The following is a 23,895-nucleotide window of genomic DNA, read 5'->3' on the forward strand; positions in this document are numbered from 1 at the left end:
TTCCAATGAGATCCTGGGTGATCCGGGGGACAACCACTGTGGTGGATTTAGCAAGAGGCACTGGGCAGCTCAGGAGATGGTCAGGGCATGGTCCGGGGAGGCTGGGTACAGAAGAGATGAGGCAGTGAAGGCAAGCAGGTCCCCGGGGATGGGCGCAGGACCCAGCACTGAGGAAATGGCGAAGCAGGCAGGCCCCCCAGGGAGCAAGAAGGAGCGCTGACTCTCATTGAGACTGAGTGTGTGTGTGTTCAGGGGCATCGAGGGCTTCCTTAGCCCAGACCTAAGGCTGAAGCCAGAGTTCCAAGCAGGCTCTGGGATTCCAGCTCCATGAAGAGCAGGACCGTGGGCCCCACGCCTCCATGATGGAGGCTGGGCCGAAGCAGCGCACTTCCTGGCTGCCCCAGTGTTTGGAAATCCCAAGCTGCTGATAAAATGTCCTCTGAGACTCAAATGATTCAGACATTCCTAGGAGACTCTGTCTTAGCAGAAAAATAGAATCTTTCTAGCTTCATAATGTTCCTGAGTGATTAAATAATGACTCAAGGAGTTGCATGGGCCAAAAGGGAAATCAGCATTGACTCTTTAATTAGAGAAGATACTTTCCTCCATCTCTTGAGCATCCAGTCCTGTCCATCAAAGCCCTGGAGTGGGTTTTCAGGGTGGTGTTATCCCCAGGAATACCACCAGAGGGCAGGCGTCTCTCAATTTCCTATCTTGGTGCAGTGACAGCGAGGGGACAGCTCCAGGAGGCCGGCTTGGGCTGCCAAAGTCTGTAAATACCAACAAGCAGATGGCATCTCCTGGCAGGCAGGCGCGTGTCCTACTGTGAGGGTCCACCAGTCACTCCTGAGAGCTCAGAGAAACCCTGGAGTGGGAGGGGAGGGGAGTGCCCTTACTGCTTCTGCTTTATATACTTAGGTGTCTTGATAAAAGTTTGAGAGAATGACTTTTAGAATGTGAGAATGAACTCTGGCAAGTTTCTGATGGGACCTTCATATGAGGTCAGGCCACGTGAGTGGTCCAGAAGGAGGCGGCTCCAGGTCACTGCTCCCTCAAGCAGTGTTCCCAAGCCTGGCACCAAAACAGCCCTGTTCTGAAGGGCAGAGCAGAGCTGTGTGCTGCCAGGATGGCAGGGGCTGTGTTTGCTCCTGGGGGGTCTGGCTACTCCCACTCTGGCAATCCACAGCGTGGCTGCCGGGCTGGTGTAGCTGGGAGGATGCACGATGGAGGAGGGGCAGTGGCTAGGGTATGGGGACTGTGGAGACCCCCACTCTATCTGAACAGGTGCTCACAGGCTGTGGACAGTTAGTGTCCCTGGAGGAGGTGGAAGATCAGAGAAGAGCCTGTTTCTCTGTGAGTGGCCAGACCAGATGGCTGCATATCCTACTGCGCGGGCATTTTCATCCCTCAAGTCCCCAAAGAAAGGGGTTGAAGTTGAGGCCTTAGTGAAGTCTGAGGCGCTGGGCCTCCCCTCCCCTCCCCACCTCAACTCCAGCCTTAGGCTCACTTGACCAGACCACTGAACCTTCTGGCCTGCAGAGCTCTCTGAGGCATGAAAACCTCGGCCCTGCACCCAAACAATGCTCAAACCACAACAGTGTGCGGTGCACAGCATTCCAAGGGGCGCACGGACCCCTGAATCTCACTACTAGGTCTTCTAAGGACACCTGGGATGCAAGTTTAAAGCCCGGGACTGCGCAGTCTGAGATCCGCCCCTGCCCCCCCCCAGGCCCTGAGATACTCTGTTGCTGGACTCTGGTGGCTTGGTGGGGGTTTCATCAGCAGACCATCCAGTGGCCCCACTTTTCTTTACTGTATTCACTCCAGAGGATTCAATTTCTGTCAGAGAAAGTCACGAAGCTGACTTAAAATCCAACTTCTGGCATTGCCCTGGGTTTTATTTGTATTGATTTAACAAACACTTATAAGGCATTTACTATGTACGTATGCCACTCTGAGCACTTTACAAATGTTAACTCGTCTAGTAGTTTTAGACGACAATTCCTTCAAATTTTTTTCCCCCCTCTGCTGACAAACAGTGGGGAAAGTCAGACTTTTCCATCTGTCTAGCTTTTGGTACTAACTGCAGCCCCACCACTGCCTGAACTCTGAGTGTTATCTTTGAGCCTTAGTTTCCTAAGCTTCCAAATGGGAAAACTGCTATTTTATTGCAGGAGTGTTATACTAAAATATTAAAAATAACATGTAAAATCTATAACGTAAAGCTTACTACACCATTCATATCTATTCTGATTTCGATGTGTGGACATTAGAAAAGCGATCAGTCATCTAAACGTGGGCAGTTTCCACACCGTTCCCCCCTGCACATAGTTCATCACATGCCCGCTAAGTGCCAGGACTATACTGGGTGCTCAGCACATGAGGGCACTCAGGGCATTCATCTGTATGGAATCTGCAGCCTTACAAGTTAATTCTGACTCCGCAACGAGCTCTTAGTCCTAGACCACCCTGAAAAGCTGAAGGGAGAGGAGAAAGCAGACAAGGGAAATGGGCCTACACGTGAAGAACTTGTTCACAGAGACAACCATCCTCTCAGGAGAACCGTCAGTCCAGCACGCACAGGGACACACTTGTGCGTCTTCGTCACTCTCACGGGAGAACCAGAGCAGCAGGAGGAGCTCTGTCAAGCCCCTTCGCTCCTGCACACAATCGCAGGAGCCACGCATTGCACCCACGCGCAGGAGTGCAAGCGCACGGCACGCTGTGGTCGCGGGACTCTCAGGCTGGATGTGAGAGGTGACCCTCTCCGCCCTTGGGGGAACTGAAGAAACTGAAGCTGCCACTGGAGCAGCTTCAGTGCTGCAATCAGAGCTAAAGGGTAGCTCCACCACCTGGGGGTGGAGGGCGGCGTGCAGCTGGGGTCACAGGAGGCTAACATGTGCTTGCTCCAGAATCTCAGACAGCTTGCATCCTGGGAAATGCCAGCTCTGGGAAAGACAGCAGGGTGCGGTGGCAAGAGCCCAGCCCAGGAGCTGTTACCCCACTTGACAAGCCATCAACCTCGTCTGGGAACACAGTGACCAACACACACCATCGACTTGCTACTTGGGGAACTTGGGACATTGTCCACACACCTCTGAAGGGCTGCCACGGGTTCAAGCCTACGCAAGGGAGAGAGTGGGGTGCTGCTGGACCAAGTGGCCGCAAGACTCTCTCACCTCCTGAGTCCTTAATTCAGGAACTGGCCAAAAGTCCAAGAGTCTTCTTTGTGCCAAGCTTTGCGGGCAGGGCTGCCTGGATGAGGTCAGCTTCCTACCCAGGAGGTTAACAAGTGGGCTACGATTTTCAAGCACTCCCTCCCCATTTCTCCGTCCAGCTCTCTGGGGACAGCTAGTGTGTTCTGAGCTGTGGCTTGGCAAATCCTGGGGCAGCCAGCTCCCTCTTCTCTTTGGCCAAAGTTCAGATCTCAAGTGCCTCCACAGATGACTGCACCCCCCCCCCCACCCTGCCCAAGCCCATAAATTCAGCTCACTTTCCTTGGAGACCTGGACTTGGATTTATGTCCTCACCCGGCCCCCGCCCCCAGCTCACACGCACCCCGCAAATATGGTCAGAGGCACTCTGCCGCCACCTAGTGGTCTCCAGCGGCGGCACACCCTGCCCCTACTCAGGTGAGGAAACGAGGTCTATTTTGCTGAGAAATATTGGTGATTGCAGCCATGAAATTAAAAGACGCTTACTCCTTGGAAGAAAAGTTATGACCAACCTAGATAGCATATTCAAAAGCAGAGATATTACTTTGCCAACAAAGGTCCGTCTAGTTAAGGCTATGGTTTTTCCAGTTGTCATGTATGGATATGAGAGTTGGACTATAAAGAAAGCTGAGCGCCGAAGAAATGATGCTTTTGAACTGTGGTGTTGGAGAAGATTCTTGAGAGTCCCTTGGACTGCAAGGAGATCCGACTAGTCCATCCTAAAGGAGATCAGTTCTGGGTGTTCATTGGAAGGACTGATGCTGAGGCTGAAAACTCCAGTACTTTGGCCACCTCATGCAAAGAGTTGACTCATTGGAAAAGACTCTGATGCTGGGAGGCATTGGGGGCAGGAGGAGAAGGGGACGACAGAGGATGAGATGGCTGGATGGCATCACCGACTCGATGGACATGAGTTTGAGTGAACTCTGTGAGTTGGTGATGGGCAGGGAGGCCTGGTGTGCTGTGATTCATGGGGTCACAAAGAGTCAGACATGACTGAGTGACTGAACTGAACTGAACTGAATATCAGTGAACTTACCACCTTCCTAACAAATAGAAAATCTCTGCAGTTCTTGGACTACAGGAAACAGGCTAATTGTTCTTATAAGAAAATACTTTTTGATCTGAATTAAACCTCTATTCCCTGTCTGGGGCATCAAGAACCCTCATGGAAGCCTGAGACTACTAAAAATATACAGTCACGGGTCACAAGGTCAGCTTGGGTTCAGGGACAGCTAGTGTGTCAAAGGAAGGGACAGAGTTTTATTATAGACAAATCTCACTGGCATTGAGAAAATGGATTAAGGTAACTCTTTTTAACTTTCTTCCTTCCTTAAGGGAAAAATGATGACTCAAGCTTTATAAGCCAAGTGATACAGATCTTTTGGACTTTGCACTTGCAAGGTCATGGCACAGAAAGAACTGCCTTTTAACCCAGAACCCCCCCCCCCCCAAACTGTTTCTTTTTCTAAAAGGATGCTAAGAGTATACTAGCTCAAGTGGGCAAGGTTCTGAGGCAAGTCTGATTTATTTCTCTAGAATGATTTTGTGGAGGGGCTGTGGAATTAGCCAGGATGCTCAGAGGTGGGCCAGTCACAGACCACGGCCTTGAGTTCTGAAGCATGAGAATCCTGGTCCCTTCCTGTGATTCTTCCTGGACCTCACATAGGTCTAAGACTAGCCTCCACCTCTCCCCAAATAAAACTGGGCTTCCCCTTCTCTTCTAATTTTATCTTTAACACTGCCTCATCCATCCATTTACTCGCTCAGGTCATTCCTTCATTTAATCAACACCACTCTGTGATCCAAGGCTCAAAGGATCCGATCCGTGCCCTGGGGGAGCACTTGATCCAGTACCAGAGGGAGGCTGGAGAGTAGAGCAGAGCTCAGTGTCACAAGTGCTGAGACAGAAGTAGGTCAAGGGCTATGGTGCACGGAGGTGAGACCCTGGCCTGGGTGGGGTGGTGGACAGGAGACTTTCTGGAGGGGGTGGTCCTTGGACTGCAGAATATGGGAGAGAGAAGGGACTCTGGGGTCATGCCTCAGAGGGTGCCTCTCCTCCTCCCTCTGTGCCTCCAGCCTTTGTTTGCTGGCACATCTAAAATTATTTCAGTCGTTATTTAAAGATGTTGCTATATTGGCCCTGTCTTCTCTTCCTAACCTGATATCTCACAAACTATTAGGTTTTCTTCCTCTGACTGTGAAGTTGCAGTTATTTCAGAAATGTGCCATTAGCATCATCACCAAGCAATGTCCCTTTCTGTCTTCCCAACCTTCCTCCAAACTTCTCCCATCTGGAGGTCTGGACCTGATCAACCACGTCAGACCTTGTAGGACACTAAAATATAAATAATTACAAAAGGCGGAATATTTTTCATTTCTTACTTTGTCTTGGTATTTTGATGAAGACGATCCTGCCTACTCTCCCACGACTCTCCCTGTACTTGCTTTTCACCGAAAGAAGGGGCACACTCTCTCTCTGTGGGCCACAGAGTCTCCTCTATAAAAGGGGGTGACAGCCCTTGCTTTCACTGCCTTCCTCCCACAGATCTTGTCCCCATCACTTTTCCTATGGGCTGTGCGCCTCCTGAGGGTGGAGACTCTGGGCTTCTCTGAATTTTCTGTCTTCTGTGAAGCTAACCTCCTGTCTAGCTAACCCAGACCCTACAAACCAACCAGGCCTTCAATGTAGTGAACTTGGTTAAGAAAAGGTAGAACTCCCAGTCTGTGCCATGAGTTAGACACCTGCAAACCCGGTGTCCCTCTTCTAAAGGTGGACAGTTGGCTCACTGAGAAGCAGCTCTGTATGTCACGTTCCCACTGTTTAATGGGGTGATGTTCCAAAGGGAAGCGGGCCAGACGGGGCTCTGGTTACATGGAAACACAAAGGGAAACACTGGGATCGTGGACACAAGTCAAGCTGTCTCCAAGTGAAATAATCAAGTCAAGCAAGTTACTGAAGAAACAGTCTGAGAAGGCAGACATGTTTCTAGATCTTTTCCAAATCCAACAATGACTATAAACGGAAAAGGAAAGTCTCATTCTGGATCAAAAGCTATGAATGAAGGCTTGGGTTCCTTAGAGGCCCACTGGGTAACATCAATGTGTTTCAGGAAATGACCCAGTTCAAGGGGTGGCCCTGATTGGGCTGTGGATTCCCATATCCCTTACCATGTGACCCAGTTCTAGCCAATGAGACATGAGGAGAGAGCAGTTAAAGAATTCTGGGAAAGTTCTTTGTTGCTCTTGAAAGAGAATGATGGGTCACCATTCTTTCTCTTGCCAGATATGTAGGAAGATGATGTGGCCAGAGAACCATGGCAGCTCTCTCACAAAATAAGGGGAGCCTTACAGCATCAGGATGAAGCCAACACTGCTGACGGCAGAGCAGACAGACGGAAGGAATCTGGTCCTTGTCACTACTGTTGAGGGTCTGGACCAACCTCAAAGCTGCCCTGGCTCCAGGTACTTATGGAGTGGGTGCATGGTGGCAGCTCTGGGGTTCAGAACATGCTCAGGCAGCTCCTCTGTTCCCCTCCCTCTCCTCTAAGTGTCTGTTCACATCTGCAGACACACACACAGATTTGTGTTTTAGCACTATCGAAGGAGGAAGTGCATGGCTAGGGGGAAGACGCAGGGAGGGCAAGGATGATGATTGTGGGGAGGTGGTGGTGTTGTTGGCATGAGGTGCCAGTGCAGCCCCTTGGATTGGAGACCTGGGTGAAGAGAAGCGAAAGCCAGAAGCAAATAGGACCAGAGTGGTCTGGGCTCACAGAAGCTTGGTAAAGAGTCTGAGGGTGGCGGGAGGCTTTTCATCCCTACCCTGCTTGGGTATACTGTGGCCTTCTGGTTTCTGAAGCTCCTGAACCGGGCATGAGCATTCCCACAATGTACACTGTTGGTGGCAGTGCAATGGACGAGAGGGAGCCAGAGCAGGGGAGGAAGAAGGACTCAGCTCCAACGGTGACTATGCCTGGCTGACTGGCTTCGTGGAGCACAGGTGTCTTGGAAACCGCTGGCTCCTGTCGAGGCAGGAAGGAGGCTGAGGGCCATTGGAAAGCAGTCAAATGCACATGTGACTCACTCTGGCAACGGGTTGGGGAGGACAGCCAGGTAAGTCTAGATCCACCGACTGGGGCCAGACAGAATTCTCTTTTGGGAGAGGACAGTTCAGTTTTGGGTCCTGTTGGGTTTGAGATGGCCAGAAGTCCTGACTGGGTAGGTAACGGTTCCTCAGGTTGGATTTAAGTGCTTCCACCAAAAAAACTATTTTAAGCAATGATTTGGGTGGAGACTAGAACATTTCTCAAATATGCAGTCCACTCAGAGATAGAAGAACAGATAATTCCACAGATACTTGTTAGGATTCTACATGTATCTGGGATACTCTGAAGATGTCCAAGAAATAATTGTATGTGAGCCAGGAGTTTGAGAGAGAGAGAGAACTGTGTTGGAGACATGGCTTTGAAAGCTACAAGCTGAAGAACGTTAATTGCAGTCATAAGGGTCCATGCACTACCCAGTGGATAGAATGAGTAGAGTGAAAATGGCCAAAGATAGAAAATGAAGAACCCCAACATTCAAGGACCAAGCAGAGAAAGAAAAAAGTTTTAAAAGGCCTAGAATGGACAGCCAAAGGGGCAGGAAGAAAGTCTGGAGAGTGTGATAGAGCAGCAGGAGATGGTATCTCAAGATGGGGCAGTGGCTGACAGTTTCAAATGCTGGACAGAAGACAGCGAAAAGATCCTGGTATCGTGGAGGCTGTTGATGATCTTGAGGAGAGTTTCCATGCAGATAGGGCTGAGCTGGACTGCAGGAGACCAAGGAATGAACGGGAGGGGGCAGAGCGGGCATGGTGAGTGTAGATGCAGCTTTTAAGAAGTTTGGCTGCAAATGGGAAGACAGAGATGGGAGCAGCAAATGGGATGTGGAGCCGGGGGAGGATGTGAGAGACCTGAGAGTGTGATGAGTCAGACTGAGGACGTAACTGAGGCAGCAAAGTTCATGGAAAGGCGTGAGGGGAGGGGAGTCAGCACTCAGACGTAGGGTGGGCCCTAGAAGGGAGGGTGCGAGGCACAGAGGGGGTGGGGTGCCGTTCCTCTGTGACCGTTTCTACTTCCTGAGGGAAGGAGGAGTTGAGGTCATCTGCTGGGGGCAAGGGATGGCTCGGGGGAAACGAGAGCAGTCTGAAATAGCCATCTGGGGACCAGGAGTGAAAGCTCACCAGGACAACAGAGGACTGTCCGGCAAAACTGAGAAACAAGCTGAGACTGCAGATCATGAGTCTGGGGAAATGCTGTTATAGACTGAATGAGTCCTTCTCACCCACCCCACGCCCCAGTTCAAATGTTGAAGCCCTAAGCACCGGCCAGCCCCTCAACACTGCAGGTTGTGACTGTATTTGGAGGTGGGGCTTCTGGGAGGCAATTAGGTTTAGATGAGGTCAAGGTGGGGCCCCCATGATGGGATTCATGCCCTTATAAGGAGAGGAAGAGACTGGAGCTCACTCTCTCCACTCATATAGAACAAGGAATGGCCATTTGAGAGCACAGCGAAAAATCGGCTGTCTGCAGCCCAAAGAGAGAGCCCCTCTGCTGCCACTGACCCTGGATCTTGTCTGCAGCCCAAAGAGAGAACCCCCTCCACCCCCCTGCCACTGACCCTGGATCTTGGACTTCCCAGTACCAGGACTGTGAAAAAATAAAGATATGTGTTTCAGCTGTCCGGTCTGTGGTCCTTTGTTATGGCAGCCCCACCACACCAAGCCAGTGCCAATCTGCCCAGGTGTCTGACTTTCCCACCTGAGCCCCAGGCAGTCTGGGTATAGAAGCAAAGAGGGCGGACAGCAGAGAGCTCTGCAGTTTAAGCTCCATGAGGCAGATACGTGAGAAGGACAAAGGTCTGTTAGGAAAGTCAAGGAGCCTGACAGAGATGAATCTTTTCCATCTTTGCCTAGGGGTTTACCCACATTTCAGTGACTGTACACTTTTGACAGTATAGCTGAGCAGTGGTATCACGTGTGTGCAATGTACGCCAACAACAGTTACAATGTGATTTTGTAAAGGGACAGGTGACAAACAGAAGCCTGTAGTGCCAGCCTGGACCAGGAGCCAAGGCTCTATCTTGTCTCGTCTCAGTCACTGTGTGACCTTGGACAAGTTCCTTCCACTCCCTGGACTCTGGCATCCTGTTAGAATATTTAGAATACATACATCCTAAGATCCCCCCCCCCACCGCCACCAGCTCTAACATTCTCAGATTCTGGGGAACTTAAAAGCACTGAAATACCACTGAGCTCAAAAGAAGTGAATGGCAAGGTGGCTGGGTCACTGGGCACCCCCCTGCTGGGGACTCTGAGGTCCCATCACTTCCTACTGAAAAGATTCATTCCTATATATATCAGTTCACTTACGAGGGAGAGGTGTATTTGACAAGACTTACAGAACAGCTTTTCAAAGACCTAGAAATCATGTTGTTTTGCATCGTTTCAGAAAAGGCCAGGTTGGAAAATTTGGGAAAACCCCAGGAAATGCAGCAAGAGCCAAGAAGAAGCTTGTGAAGAGAGGCTTCTCCCCCCTTCACAGTGTGCTTTGGTTCTGCTTCCTCGTGCCCTGGCTGGTGTCCTGTACCTGCTCTTCCTTCCTCCAGGAAGCCCTCTGGCTGCCAACGGAGCCGCCGAGGAGAACTCCAGCAGCGAAGCAAATCCCTTCTGCCAGGCTGCTTCCTATTTACTCAACAGAAGCAGCATTCCAGGGCGCACCTGGAGACTCAAATCAAATCAAGAGCCTCTTTGCCTTGCAGGCATCCTATTTGTATTCTCCCTGCTCAGAAGAAACCTTGCAGGGCCCTGATTCAGAAGTAAATGGAATGACAAAACGGGGACACTGCCTCCTCCAACTCAAGCTAAGGAGTGGCGCCCCACGGCCTGGACCGCTGCAGTGCATGCGCCCACAGGGTGCAGACTGTGGACATGGTTCGGAACCAGAACCCTCGAGAATCCTTCCCTCTTCTTGCCGTTTGAAAAGAACCTAACGCTGGCGCAGGTGACGTGGGAAATGAGTCCATGAGAACCGCGGAGGGAAGGATACCAGGTTGTATATCAATTCTGACCGCCAGAGGGCAATGACACGGGAACCGCGTGCTCAGGGAAGGCTCGCCCGCTAATGTCACTGGCGGAGGTGAGGACCTGGAGACCCGGAGAAGACCCTGTGGTCAGAGCGTGCAGCCCGTGCTCGGGAGGATGGCGCCGCCGTCCGCGAGGCCTCCCCGAACTATTTCCAACCCATTTGCCCATCCGTTTCCAGTGTCCTGCTGACTCTAAGCACAGTCCTTGGAGAAAATTATATTTTCAGAGAAAGCCACTGGGGTGAAGTTTTTGCACACGGTGTATGGTTTCACAATTATTAAGCAATTTACCTCGGGAAGGCTGGGAGCCCCTGCGTAAATACGCGCAGGGAATCCAAGCTCTGCAAATTTAACTGTAGCTAAGGCTTCTCATTTGCTTCTAAAATAACCTGGCAACCCTTAGTTTTTATATTCAAAGCAGTCGGCGTGTTCCAAAATACTTACCGGCGGCACCCAGGGAAGGAGAATAGCCCACAACTGGCTCCCAAGCTCGGGGCCAATGTTTAAAAGTCTGTATCTAAGAGCCACAGGATGGTGCTGGGGAAAGTTGGACCCCTCTGTGACCCCAGGACCTGTTCCTGGTCTTTAGCTTCCCCCATATAAACTGAGGGTGTCACTGCTGTGTCTCCCCTGCCCAGATTGAACAAAGGTGTCCAATCTGATTGACCAGATAAATGAAAGTAGGTAGGGGCCACTCCCTGTATCAGAGGCCACCAGAAAAGGTGGAGCTAAGGGCTGCAAAGCTCCTGGCTGAATGCTGCTAAATTCCCTTCTGCCCTTAGCATGCTCCTGCACACAGAGTGCTCTCTTCCTGATCCCATCCCTGGTGAGAGAAGACTGTTGCTAAGTCGTGTCCAACTCTTGTGATCCTATGAACTGTAGCCCGCCAGGCTCCTCTGTCCATGGGATTTCCCAAACAAGAATAGCAGAGTAGGTTGCCATTTCCTTCTCCGGGGCATCTTTCCAACCCAGGGATCGAACCTGTGTTTCTTGCTTGGCAGGCTGATTCTTTACCACTGAGCCATATGGGAAGCCCAATATAAGGAAAGTACAGTCTAAATCCATTCCTTATGGGCTCTGACCCCCTGGGTGACTCACTTATCCTGTGGGTTTCCCAATTCTTAGGTGTCCAGATTGGAAGTTGTATGGGCCCTTAGGGAGTTTAACAGCCTTTAAATACTGTAATTCCCTGAGTTCCAAGCAAATATTCACATAACGAGTTGTCCGGCAGCAACTGATGCTTGCTGTACCCATGGCCTTTTTCAGAGGAAACCACATCTGAGGACAAGGGCCTGTGGCCTGATGTGAACTCCTGGTCTCTTGACTATCTAGCATCCGTCATCTCGAGCTGCCTCCCTGGAGGTACCCATGGAAACCCGGGGAGTTTATGCAACAGACTTCTTAGCTACTCAGCGGTCCCACACCTACCCTTCTCTTTGGTAATCTTCGTCCAGATTTGACAGGAGCTGCGAGCCTGCTGTGGAGAGGTCCACGGCAGCCAGCGGCAAGTCACGATAGGCAAAGTTCACCAGCTGCACGGGAGCAATGCTCTTGGTTTCTTCGTCTACTTGTTGGGAGATGATCTCAACTTCGGAAAGTGCTCTTTCTGTGGCAGGCCTGAGTGGGGGAGGATGGCAACAGGACAGAGTCATCCCCCAAGAACAAAATGACGTTTCTGTTCCCCAAAGAGATGAGGGAGTGGGCACGGGATCACTGCTGTGCAGGAGGAGGGCAAAGGAAGGCGAGGTTCCATTCCTCCCCACTGGCCATCCCACCACCTGGGCCATCTGCTTCACCAGCTGGGGAAAAGCAGAAGCGTGCTAACATCTGAAAACAGGAGCTTTGGGGGCAGGCACAGACCCAGATGGAAGCTCTGCCAACCAGCAAAGCCAGGACTTAAGACTTTTAGGCTTCTCAGTCACCGGCCTTTATGCTGGAGTAATATATTCTTGTAAATTGTCTCCTGGGTTTCTTTGTAATGGTCCTACCATCTGTACACAATAGAGAAATGAGGTGTTTGCTCACAACTGGATGTACTGCTGGTGCTTGGGGGGCCGATCTGGAGGGGCCGAGTGAGCCTTCAGGCCGTGAGGACAGGAGGGGCCTGCTGTCCTGGGTGCCATTCCATTCCTACTCAAACTGGTCCTGTTCAGTTCAGTCGCTCAGTCGGGTCCGACTCTGCGACTCCATGAACCGCAGCACACCAGGCTTCCCTGTCCATCACCAACTCCTGGAGTCCACCCAAACCCATGTCCATTGAGTCGGTGATGCCATTCAACCATCTCATCCTCTGTCATCCCCTTCTCCTCCTGCCCTCGATCTTTCCCAGCATCAGGGTCTTTTCCAATGAGGTCCTGTTACAGCTCCCTTTTTAAGGTTGAGAGTAGGAAGTGGGGGTCACTAGATCAAATGTCTGAGAGGTTGTGAGTCTCATCCTAGGTTACTGTCAGACTCACCAAGGGCCCTGCAAATAACCCACAACTCCGTTATTACAGAGCATCTCAACCAAGGGCAGGGCCACCTCCTGTGACAGGTTATCAAGCAACCCCAGCAGGGTATTTAGCAATTGGTGGAGGAATTTGTGGCTGTGACCTCCAGTGACCACAGGAGGTCACTAACGACATCAATAGGAAAGGGCACAGCACACATCCTGCGGTGTACTGGGTAACTAAGAACTCTTCCTCCCAATCCCAACAGCTGCCCTGTGAAGAGACGGTAAGCTGGATCATTTTGCTTTTACCTCCTGGGGTGCCGTCTTTGGTCTCCCCAACAAATCCTTGAGCCTAGCTCATCCCATAGAATCTGAGGGCCTGGGTCTTATGCCTCTGGCCAAACAGGGAGGAGGAGTAAGAATGAACTATCCAAGGGATCATTGAGAGGCCAGCGTTAAGGCTGAGGTGACAGCCCAGTCGGTGTTAAACTGTTCTTGGGCGCAAGTGCAGATTCCAGTGCTAACTTCTGTGGGCCTCCACATTCTGGGGCTTCAGCTTCCCCAGCAGAGGCACAACGAGGTGAAAGAGGTGCTATCCCTTCTCTATGACCCGACATTGGTACGAGGAAGAGGAAAAGGTCGGAGGGGCTCTGGACTGAGAAGTCCCCACACTGGGCTGGACGGTTCTAAATGCTAAGCTTTTCCAACTACCAAGATTATTGCTTATTGAAAGTGAAAGTGAAGTGAAGTCGCTCAGTCGTGTCCAACTCTTCGCGACCCGTGGACTGTAGCCCACCAAGCTCCTCTGTCCATGGGATTCTCCAGGCAAGGATACTGGAGTGGGTTGCCATTTCCTTCTCCAAAGCTACCCAATAATACACAGTGGCAGCGATCCAGAAAGTCTAGAGCTGCATCTGCCTACTTCTCTTTTGCTTGAATCATCCAGATAATTGAGGGAAGAGAGGGATCTTTCTTGAGCACCACAGGTTGGTGGCCTAAGCTACCTGAATTCACCCAGGAATTTCCAGTGCCCCAATTCTCTTTTGTGGGCCTTATTTAAACCTTACCTCTTTGCTCCCTGTCAAGGCACGGATAATAGTACTCATCATGGTGTGACATCTACAAAACAACTCAAGAGCTTCGGACAGAACAGTCACGGGATGTGAAGCTGCTGTGTTTCTCAACAATTGGAACAGAAGCGTGGTTGTTCATGGGGGAATCCTGGCTCTTCCAGATGTTCCCCCCAAAGTAGATGACACTGGGCTGAATTTGTTCTTTTCTTTTGGAAACTATGGATTGCTGAACTGGGGCTTTCTGATCCATGGGATGTTCGTGGAGGGCTGGGGTGAGTTTCTGAGACCAACAGGATGTGGCCCTGAGAAGCGTGGGATAAGCTGCTTCTGGCTCTTTGCCCCTCCTGCTTCTGGTCATAGCACCATGGCCCGGCACCATCTCTCCTCTTGTGGTCATCTCTCAGCAGAAGGAGACAAGGCCTCCTTTAGGGGGAGTAAAGGTCTGGGTGTTGGGGGTGGTCCCTGGTCTTGGGTAAGAAGAACAGTATGCTGGACAACATGTATCAGTGGTTTTTTTCTTCACCCCTCCCTTTGCCATGTGACTCTGCAGCTTCCCATCAAAAGGAAAAGTATATTTCCCACCTCCAATGCTCTGTTCAATCAAGAGACTTGTTTTGGCCAATGGGACATTAGTAATTCCACTGGACTAGCAGTGGAATTACAATCCCAGTTTTGTTTTGTCTTTTAGTTGCACTGCGTGGCACGTGGGATCTTAGTTCCCTGACGAGGGACTGAACCCATGTCCTCTGCAATGGAACCACAGAGTCTTAAACACTGGACCACCAGGCAAGTCCCTACAACCCCAGTTTTGGATTGCAGAATTCCTCTTCCTTTTTGAACTAAAAAAAAATGAGAGGACATGAGTAAGGCAACTCAGAGAAAAAGTAGATTTTAACAAGTTATTTTAATGTCAGGCTCAAGAACAAAACCACCTGGAACCCCTCCATCTCTACAGGGCTGGGGAAGGAGCTATTTGCTGCTTCCCTGATCCCAACATACCAACTCAGCATCCACGGAGAGCAGATCCCAGTGTTACTTACTGTGGATTGCTCATGTTGAAAGATGCAACCAGGGCCACGGGTGTTCCTGGTGTCTAGTGGGGCTCAGCTGTCTTGAAGCCTGACGTCAGCATCTCCAAGCATGCGTTCTACAAAACATATGAATGTGGTACCCTGCAAACAAATAATTGAATAGTAGGAATTTGTTACACTCAGAAGCCAAACCAGAGCCCTCCTATGCTCATCTAAAGATGGAAGCCCTTAGAACTTTCTCTGAGATAGACTTCCCTTCAAAGTAACAGTGAACAGATTCTGATCATTACTTATAGCAGATACCAGCAGACAGGATTTCTCTCTTTTTTAGAGATGAAGAAATGGGCCCAGAGTGACAAAGTGACTTTTCTGCGTCACATGGAGATGGCAGAGAGCCAGGTTGGACCACAGCTCTTTCTACTAAATAGCCAAGTAAAAACCAGGGTAACTCTATATACTTCAGCTTTAGGAATCTCAAAAAGTAGGTTTGTCTAAAATAATCTCAAGCGCTTTCCCACAAAGTTTTTTCTCCCAAGATTTCCCTCTCCTCTGGTAGGCTGTTTCTCCACTCTTCCAGGCCTCCCTCTCTTCTTCCCAACTGAGAGGTCACACACCTCGAAGCCAGGCTGCCTATGGTCATGAGGTATGAGATAGATGGGTCCCTGGGCTGGTCAGCTGGTATTTGTCAAGCGGAGTAAAACTGAAGCTTTGTTCTCACCCAGACACTCCAAGGACAAAGCTAGTGGTGGAAGCTGAGCTCTGCTGGAGTAGAGAGATAAGATGACCACTCCTGAGGTCAAGGAAAACTTCCCTGTCTGCACACGTGCAGGGAGGCTCCTTGAGGGACTAAAGGGAAGGGGACACCATCCCATAATAAGTGTGAACAGCCCATAGGCCTCTGCAGTGGGGTCCATCTTAGCAAAAAGTTGTGCACACATGTTGGAGAGGGTCCTAGGACCAGTCAGGTGTGAAAAGAGAAGATTAGTGACCAAATATAAACAAAGACCTGGAAGGACGGTCCTTTGTAACAGCGGTCCCTAACCTTTCTGGCGCCAGGGACCGGTTTCATGGAAGACGGTTTTTCCACGGGGTGGTGGGGGACATGGTTTCAGGATGATTCTCCTAAGGAGCACACGACCTAGATCCCTCGCGTGCACAGTTCACACGAGGGTTTGTGCTCCTGTGAGAATCTAACGCTACAGCCGACCTCACAGGAGGCGGAGCTCAGGTGGTAATGTGAGCAATGGGGAGTGACTGTAAATACCGAGGAAGCTTGCCATTTGCTCACCTGCCACTCACCTCCTGCCACGCAGCCCCATTTCTAACAGTTGGGAACCCCTGCTCTCTATGGGACTTAAATCACCTCTTACTGCAGCCCTCATTCAAGATACCCACACTCCTCTCCTGATGTATATTTCTGCCTCAAATAAACTTTATCTATGTGTTCTCCCATACATTGTGCTATGTCTCTAATAATAAACTTTGTCCTCATTTTTTCTACTCATAAAATATTGGAATAATAATAGAACTAACTAAATGAGTTAATGCATGTAAAACCCTTGGAATAGTGCCTGGCATCTGCTGTTGGCTTTTATCAACAGAGCTATTGTTTTATAAATTTTAATTGCACAGTCTGTTGAATCTGAGCACATTCCAAAGCATTTGGATGTCTGAGTGTAAGATTTCCTCTTAAAATCTGGATTAGGTGAATAGAATATACTTTTCTACAAACAGATACTATAGTACCACCTTGAAGTCTTCTGGGAAAGAGTAACAGAATGTACACAGACAAGGAGACAGACGCAGGTTTGGGGCAATTTTGCACTACTTAAAAGGGAAGTTACTCAAAGGGCTAGTACTTTCATAAGTTACATTCCAATTGCAAACTGGTTTTCCTACAAGACATCAATCCAGGATAAATATCCTCTCCCAATCCTGAAGCTCTTCCCGGGTGGCGCGAGTGATAAAGAACCCACTTGCCAGTGCAGATGTAAGAGACAGATGCGGTTCGATCGCTGGGTCAGGAAGATCCCCTGGAAGATCCCCACAGCAACCCACTCCAGAATTCTGGCCTGGAGAATTCCACGGAAAGAGGAGCCCGGCAGGCTACACTCCATAGGGTCGCAAAGAGTTGGACCTGACTGAATGACTTAGCAATGCAATCCTGAAACTTAGCTCTCAAGGAACAAAGGGACAGAACTGTCACATGGTGCCAAAGGAAAAGGTGCTCCTGGAGTGAAAAATATTAGAGGGTTGATGGTAAATTTGCAAAGCGGGGGAAGTGCTTTCAACTTCTGTGTAACTAAGAAAAGTCAGAGCTCAAGGTAAAGGAAATTGAGGAAATCTTGGGAAATCTGAACTTTGAGCAACTGGAAATAAGAGAGATGGAAAGCTACATAAAATCAGAAGAGCTCTGGGATTTCCCTGGTGGTCTGGTAGTTAAGACTCTGCACTCTCAATGCAGGGGCCCCAGGTTCAATCTCTGGCCAGAGAACTAGATCCTGCATACCACAGTGAAGAGTTCATACGCCGAGACAAAGACCCACTGCAGGCAAAGAAAAGAATAAATAAATAAATAAAGCCAGAAGAGCTTTAATATAGCGACCACTGTTTTCACACCAGATGTTTTTGGAGGCAAAACAAAGCGTGGGAGCAAGAGTCAGAGACAATAGCAAGGAGAATCTGGACAGATGTTTTGCAGTCACACCTTCCTGGGGGTTTCACCTTACTTTATACCTTCATAAGGAGGGCCTGAACTTAAAAATGAGAACTCTCCTGTAGCATTTACAGTAGTAATTGTACAGTAAATATATCAAGTTCTCCATTCCATAGCACAGATTTAGTCAGTCTCAATCTTTTCAGTTCTTCCTACAAAGCCTCAAGCAAACCAACTCCTCCCAGTGGTAGAACTGGTCATGTGGACTGTCCATCCTCCACTGACAACGAAGTCAGGATGGAGGTGTCCACAAATAGGAGTCCAGGTGAGCAACATTACCTTCTGGATGGTGTTTTAACAAGCTGTATTTGCAGGTAAGCCCTTTACATGCTATTCAAGATATTAACTCTCTGGAGAATATACTAGGAAGATCTTTGCTTCCATGGACCTTCCAGTACAGTTGGGCATGCCAGTGTAAAATACACAAAACCCCCCAATTTTTGTGTATCCTTGGCAGTGATGAACAAGTAAAACTTGACAAATCTATATTTATACATAATAAACTACTATACTAATATGACCCATGTAAGACATTTAAAAAATAGAAATAAAAATGATTTAAATTTTTTTAATTTGACATTTTAGAAAGAAAGATTTCAAATATATAGAGCTGTAGAGATCTGTAGAGTGAATTTCTAGTTATCTTTCACCCAGGTTCAACAGTTAACAGCACAGGGACTGTCTAGTTCTCTCTGTAGACTGCCCCTTCTCACTCCTCATGATTATTTTGAAAGAAATTTTGGGTGTCATTTTATTCAACTGTAAATATTTCAATATGTAACCCTAATGCAGAGTCAGACACGACTGAGTGACTGAACTGAACTGAAGCATAAGGATAAGGATTTCCTTTAAAAGATGCAACCACAAAACTATCATCAACTATTAAATCAACAATATTTTCTTAATATTATGAACTATCCAGGAATTATTCATATTTCCTTATTTTTCCTATAATTTTTTAAGGTTTGTTGAATCAGGAGTCAAACAAGGTCTACACATTATGATTGGTTCATATGATTCTTAATTAAGCTGTAGGTTTCCCCCTCCATCTCACTTCTTTTCCATGCAATTTTTAAAAATTTATTTATTTTTAATTAAAGGATGATTGCTTTATAGTATTGGATTTTTTCCCATGCAATTTGTTGGAAAAACTAGGTCATTTGTCTCATGAAGTTTCCCATAGTCTAGATTATGGTGATTACATCTCTTTGGTTTCATTTAACATGTTCCTCTGCCCTCTGTATTTCCTATAAATATTAGTCTATAAGCTTTAATAAGATTCACCTTCAGTTTTTTTTTTTTTTCACTTTCATAAGCAGTATCATGACTTCGATTCAGAGACACAGAATGTCTTTTTTTGTGTGACATAAACAGCCATTGATGGTCACTTCCTAGATCCCATTAATTCATTAGGGCTTGCAAAAAGATCATATGGTTTCATCTTTCTGTCTTCGTTTCTCAGCTTCTATGAAGACAAACTCCCCCTCGTCAACTATTAGATTAGCTTAAGGTACTGTTCATATCGAAAAGGAAGGATACATGCTTAACTTCCCCTCCTTTATTTATTGGTTTTCAAAATCTTCCAAAGTCGATCAGTGATTTGTTTTGTGGCGGTTGCTTATTTCTCACAGTGTTACGGATTTAAACATTCACTCAGGGGGTGTTGAGAGGGGAGCAGGCTCCTTGGAAACAGGGATGGCAGGTTTCTGGAAGGAGATGTGGGGATGGGGAAGAAATGATTGGCATCTCCAGTACAGGCAAAGATGAGGCAGGATAGAGGGTTAAAATCCTATTTGGATGGACAGTGAGTAGGCTGCTTCAGCAACAAGTAACACCGTTCAAGATCCCTTAAGATGATGCTTTTTAAAAATAATATTTTCCAAATGAAATAACGCCCAAAGCACAAGCCTAGCACGATGCAGGTGTAGTCTAGCACTCTATAAATGAACATCTGCAGTGCAAACTTGCTGTCTCATAACCTGGGAAAGCAGAAGAGGAAACCTGTTTTGGATTTATTTGGTCTGGCAGCAGTGGGGAGGAAGGCTGTTTTTTAAACTTTAGGAAATTCCAGTCCATTCCACCTGTTGCTCATGAGTCTATCTATGTAATTTACCAAAACCATATTGGCTTGTTCCAGCCAAACCTGCCAAGTTCAAGCTGGCATCGTAGGAATCTTAGAGCTGAAAAAGGCTTCTAAAAACAAGTAATCAGTTCCCTTACCTACCAGGTGAGAAAATCCGTAATCTGGCTCACCTGTCTCCAGGGGCGACTAAGTGTACTCCTCATCTCTCACTCTAGTGACAGCCCCGTGGCATACATGATCTGCTTTCATCGCGTTCCATTGGTTGCCAAAGCTGCTTTTACTGCAGATCACCTGGGGGCCTTTTGGGAAATATAAATTCACAGGCTACACTGCAGAAATGCTGAATCAGAACTGTGCAGGTGGAGTGTGAGAATCTTATGCAAGTTCCCCAGCTGTTTCCTACATGCAGCCACTCCACTTGACCATCAGTATCAGCGGTTCTTAGACTTTCCATTGCCCCAGAATTACCAGGAAGGTTTATGTAAATACAAATTGATAGCCCTACCCATGAAGTTTCTAATTTGGTATGTCTGGGGTGGGAACTTGAGAATTTATATTTTGAAAAAACTCCAGAGAATAATGATTTGCTGATCCACAGACCACACTCTGATCTTCTGTATCAGAAAGTCTGCTTGAGGTAATTTATAGAAGTGATTTTTATCCCTGTGTATTTTGCACACAAAGCTAGTATGGTGAAATAGTCAGCAAAACCTATCCTGGCCAGGTTGAAGATGACACGCTATATTAGTTAGGAGTAATTTTACTTGCAAGTAACAAAATATCTGACTAACAGTGACTTAGGCAGTAAAGACTTTTAATTATCTTACATAGCAAGAGGCCTGGAGGCAGAGCCTCAAAGATATCACCAAGGACTCAAACCCTTTGTATCTTGGCATTCCCTCATTCCTCTTGTGAGGCATTATTCATATTTGTTGCCTTATGGTTGCAGAATGGCTGCTGCAGCTCCAGCTTGCACATCCTCACACTAGCTCCTACCAAAAAGAAACAATCAAGGGCTTTCTCCTCACGAAGTTTGGTCTTTTATTTAGCTGGTGTTATCTTTCCAAGGCCTCTAGTCAACATCTAATGTCTCTTGGGCATAGCTAGGTCATATGGCTGCAAAAGAACCAAGGACAATACACAGCTGGCCAAAGGAGTAAGGGGTGATATGAGATCCTAGACCAGTTGTGATTCATCCTTTAGGAGCTGGGCATATTTTTACCATAAACAAACCTCAGTTCTCTTAGCAAGCAAGAAGCAGGAAGGAGCTGTCTGGTGTATAACCACTTGTCTGCCAGACTAGGTCTGGACACTTCTGAGATGTTCTGAGGCTCTGTTGAAGGAAGTTTCCTGGGTCTCCAAAGTGTTGGTAACTGGTTGGCAGGAGAGATAAAAGATGTGCTCTTACCAAACCTCAGGGCTCTTTTATTTAGAAAGCATATGTGTGGGGTTCAGTTTTGACATCCTCAAGCACGCTGCAGAATCTACTCCTAGGGAGAAGCCGCTGAGCACAGGCACCTTTCACAGATACAATGTTCCACACCCCCAGGAGGAGGCTGTTTCTTGCTCTAAAAGACAAAGGTTTGTGTACAGCAACACAAGGTCAACCTTGTTGTTACCTTGACCCATTTGTACCTTGCTCTGTTAACAAGGAGTGAAAATGAAGAAAATCAATCATGTCTGAGAGCATCTCTTACTCTGATCTCCACTCCACTCCGGAGTGGAGTTAAACAAGCCGGCAGGGAGCCCACGGTGGCTCTCTTTTCTAGATGCAGACCAGTCTTCTGTGGATCCCTCTTACTTTCTACCGTTTGCTCTTCTCCACTTACCAAATAATGCAGCCACTCAACTACTACCCGTCTCATGAAACAGGGACATACAAAACAAGATCACACAAAACTAGATCTGAAATTACTCTCATGTTCCGAGAAGAAAATCAAGAGGACCATCATTTTAATCCTTCCCTTGCTCCCAACATTTTTTTTTTTTTTCTAACGAGTACTTCCCTAAGTTGTCCCTGATGGAACAAAGGATCCAGTGGTTCCTTGCTCCTGGCTAGTCTGGGCAGAAAAAGACATCCCATGCCTCATGACCCAGCAATCCCACTACTGGGCATACACACCGAGGAAACCACAATTGAAAGAGACACGCGTACCCCAGTGTTCATCGCAGCACTGTTTAGAATAGCCAGGACATGGAAGCAACCTAAATGTCCATCAGCAGATGAATAGATAAGAAAGCTCTGGTACATATACACAATGGAGTATTACTCAGACATTAAAAAGAATACATTTGAGTCAGTTCTAATGAGGTGGATGAATCTGGAGCCGATTATACAGAGTGAAGTAAGCCAGAAAGAAAAACACAAATACAGTATACTAATGCATATATATGGAATTTAGAAAGATGGTAACGATAACCCTGTATGCGAGACAACAAAAGAGACACAGATGTATAGAACAGTCTTTTGGACTCTGTGGGAGAGGGAGAGGGTGGGATGATTTGGGAGAATGGCATTGAAACATGTGTAATATCATATAAGAAACGAACTGCCAGTCTAGGTTCGATGCAGGGTACAGGATGCTTGGGGCTAGTGCACTGGGATGACCCGGAGGGATGGTGCGGCGGGGGAGGTGGGAGGGGGGTTCAGGATGGGGAACACGTGTACACCCGTGGCAGATTCATGTTGATGTGTGGCAAAACCAACACGATATTGTAAAGTAAAAAAAATTTTAAAATAAATTAAAATTCTTTAAAAAAAGAAAAAGACATCCCATAGCAGGGATTCCTCACCCGTCGCCTGAGGTCATTTTCCCTCCAGAATTCTGCAGAGCTCCTGGGGAACTCAAGTATCTACGATTTAGAGAAGTGACAACAATGAGCTAGGGCTGCCATGGATGACCCCTATCGTCCCCCCTCCCTGTTCCAGTCAAGCAAATCTTAAGAGTAAGACTTTGCAAATCTCTGAAGAAATCTTTGGCTGTACATGATGTTAACTAAAAGATTTAAGAACTTGGATATGATTAACTTTGCCATTGAATTCTACATGGCACCAGACAAATGACTATTCTTTGATAAATGGTGGCGGGGGTGGGGCGGGGGTGGAAATCCTCTTTCTTCATACTTTTGTAGTACTTGTAGTACTTTTTTGTACATCCATAGTAGGATGCAAAAATGACCCCAGTCTCACTCTCCCTGTATTAATGCCCCTTTTGCTGTTCTTACACACTGAATGTGTCTCTCAAAACTCATATGTTGGTGGTATTGGGAGGTAATGCCTTTGGAAAGTAATTAAGTCATGGAGAAGGAATCCTCACAAACGAGATTAGTACCCCAATAAGAAGAAACACAAGAGTGATGACTTCTTAGCCATGTGAGCATACAACCCGAACACCGCCTACTACAAACCAGGAGGAGAGTCTTCACCAGACACCAGGTCTGCCAGCACCTTGACCCTGGACTTGCCAGGTTCCGGAACTGTAAGAAGGCCCCCAGCCTATGGCGTTCTGCGACAGCAGCCCAGATGGACAAGGACAGTCACATAGCTTCTTACTGCCTCCTCACCTGTCGCTGGGGCTGGCCATGTGACTTGCTTTGTCAACATAGATTGGGAACTCTGATGATTAGTTTTATGTGTCGACTGGACACACAAGGGGCTATCTGGTTAGACAGTGTGTCTCGGTGGGTCTAAAAGGATATATTTGGATGGGATTAAAATCTGAATTGGTAGACTGAGTAAAGGAGGCTGCCCTCGCCAGTGGGGGTGGGCCTCACTCAATTGGTAGATGGCCTGAAGATAATAAGAAAGAAAGAATTCTCTCTCTCTGCCTCACTGACTGTGAGCTGGGGTATCAGCCTTCTGTTTTCAGACTCAGGCTCACAATTATCCTATTGGCTTTACTGGGTCTGGACTTCTCAGGTTCCGTGATCCCGTGAGCCAGTTCCTCATAATAAATCTCCTTGTTCACACACACAGAGAAACACACATGTGCGCACACACACAGAAACACACACATGTGCACGCACACACAGAAACACACACGTGCACACACACACAAACACACACGTGCACACACACACAGAGAGAAACACACACGTGCACACACACTTCACACACACACACAGAAACACACACGTGCACACACACACAGAGAAACACACACGTGCACACACATATATCCTGTTGCTCCTGCTTCTCTGTAGAACCCCAATGACCACATC

General features: G+C 47.9%; 1 protein-coding gene and 1 long non-coding RNA gene across 3 annotated transcripts in view; both read right to left on the reverse strand.

Annotated features, from left to right (window-relative positions):
• TMEM266 (transmembrane protein 266) overlaps positions 1–23,895 on the reverse strand; it is a 127,194-nt gene that overhangs the window by 53,151 nt on the left and 50,148 nt on the right. Inside the window, exons 2-3 of one of the 2 annotated variants that reach the window (XM_040257323.1) lie at positions 14,885–15,016; positions 11,769–11,957 (exon numbers count right to left, since the gene is read on the reverse strand). In XM_040257323.1, coding sequence (XP_040113257.1) covers positions 11,769–11,957; positions 14,885–14,898 — 203 coding nt within the window. In that variant the 5' untranslated portion in view covers positions 14,899–15,016. Of the gene's footprint in view, positions 1–11,768; positions 11,958–14,884; positions 15,017–23,895 lie in introns of those variants that run through there. The other variant, XM_040257324.1, reaches the window with a different exon arrangement.
• LOC120875503 lies at positions 548–2,743 on the reverse strand. Its single transcript, XR_005723973.1, has 2 exons — positions 2,519–2,743; positions 548–770 (listed from the first exon to the last, which is right to left on the reverse strand). It is a non-coding gene; the product is annotated as an uncharacterized LOC120875503 (long non-coding RNA).

This window comes from Oryx dammah, unplaced genomic scaffold (assembly GCF_014754425.2).
Source record: "Oryx dammah isolate SB20612 unplaced genomic scaffold, SCBI_Odam_1.1 HiC_scaffold_16, whole genome shotgun sequence".
Taxonomy (NCBI): domain Eukaryota; kingdom Metazoa; phylum Chordata; class Mammalia; order Artiodactyla; family Bovidae; genus Oryx; species Oryx dammah.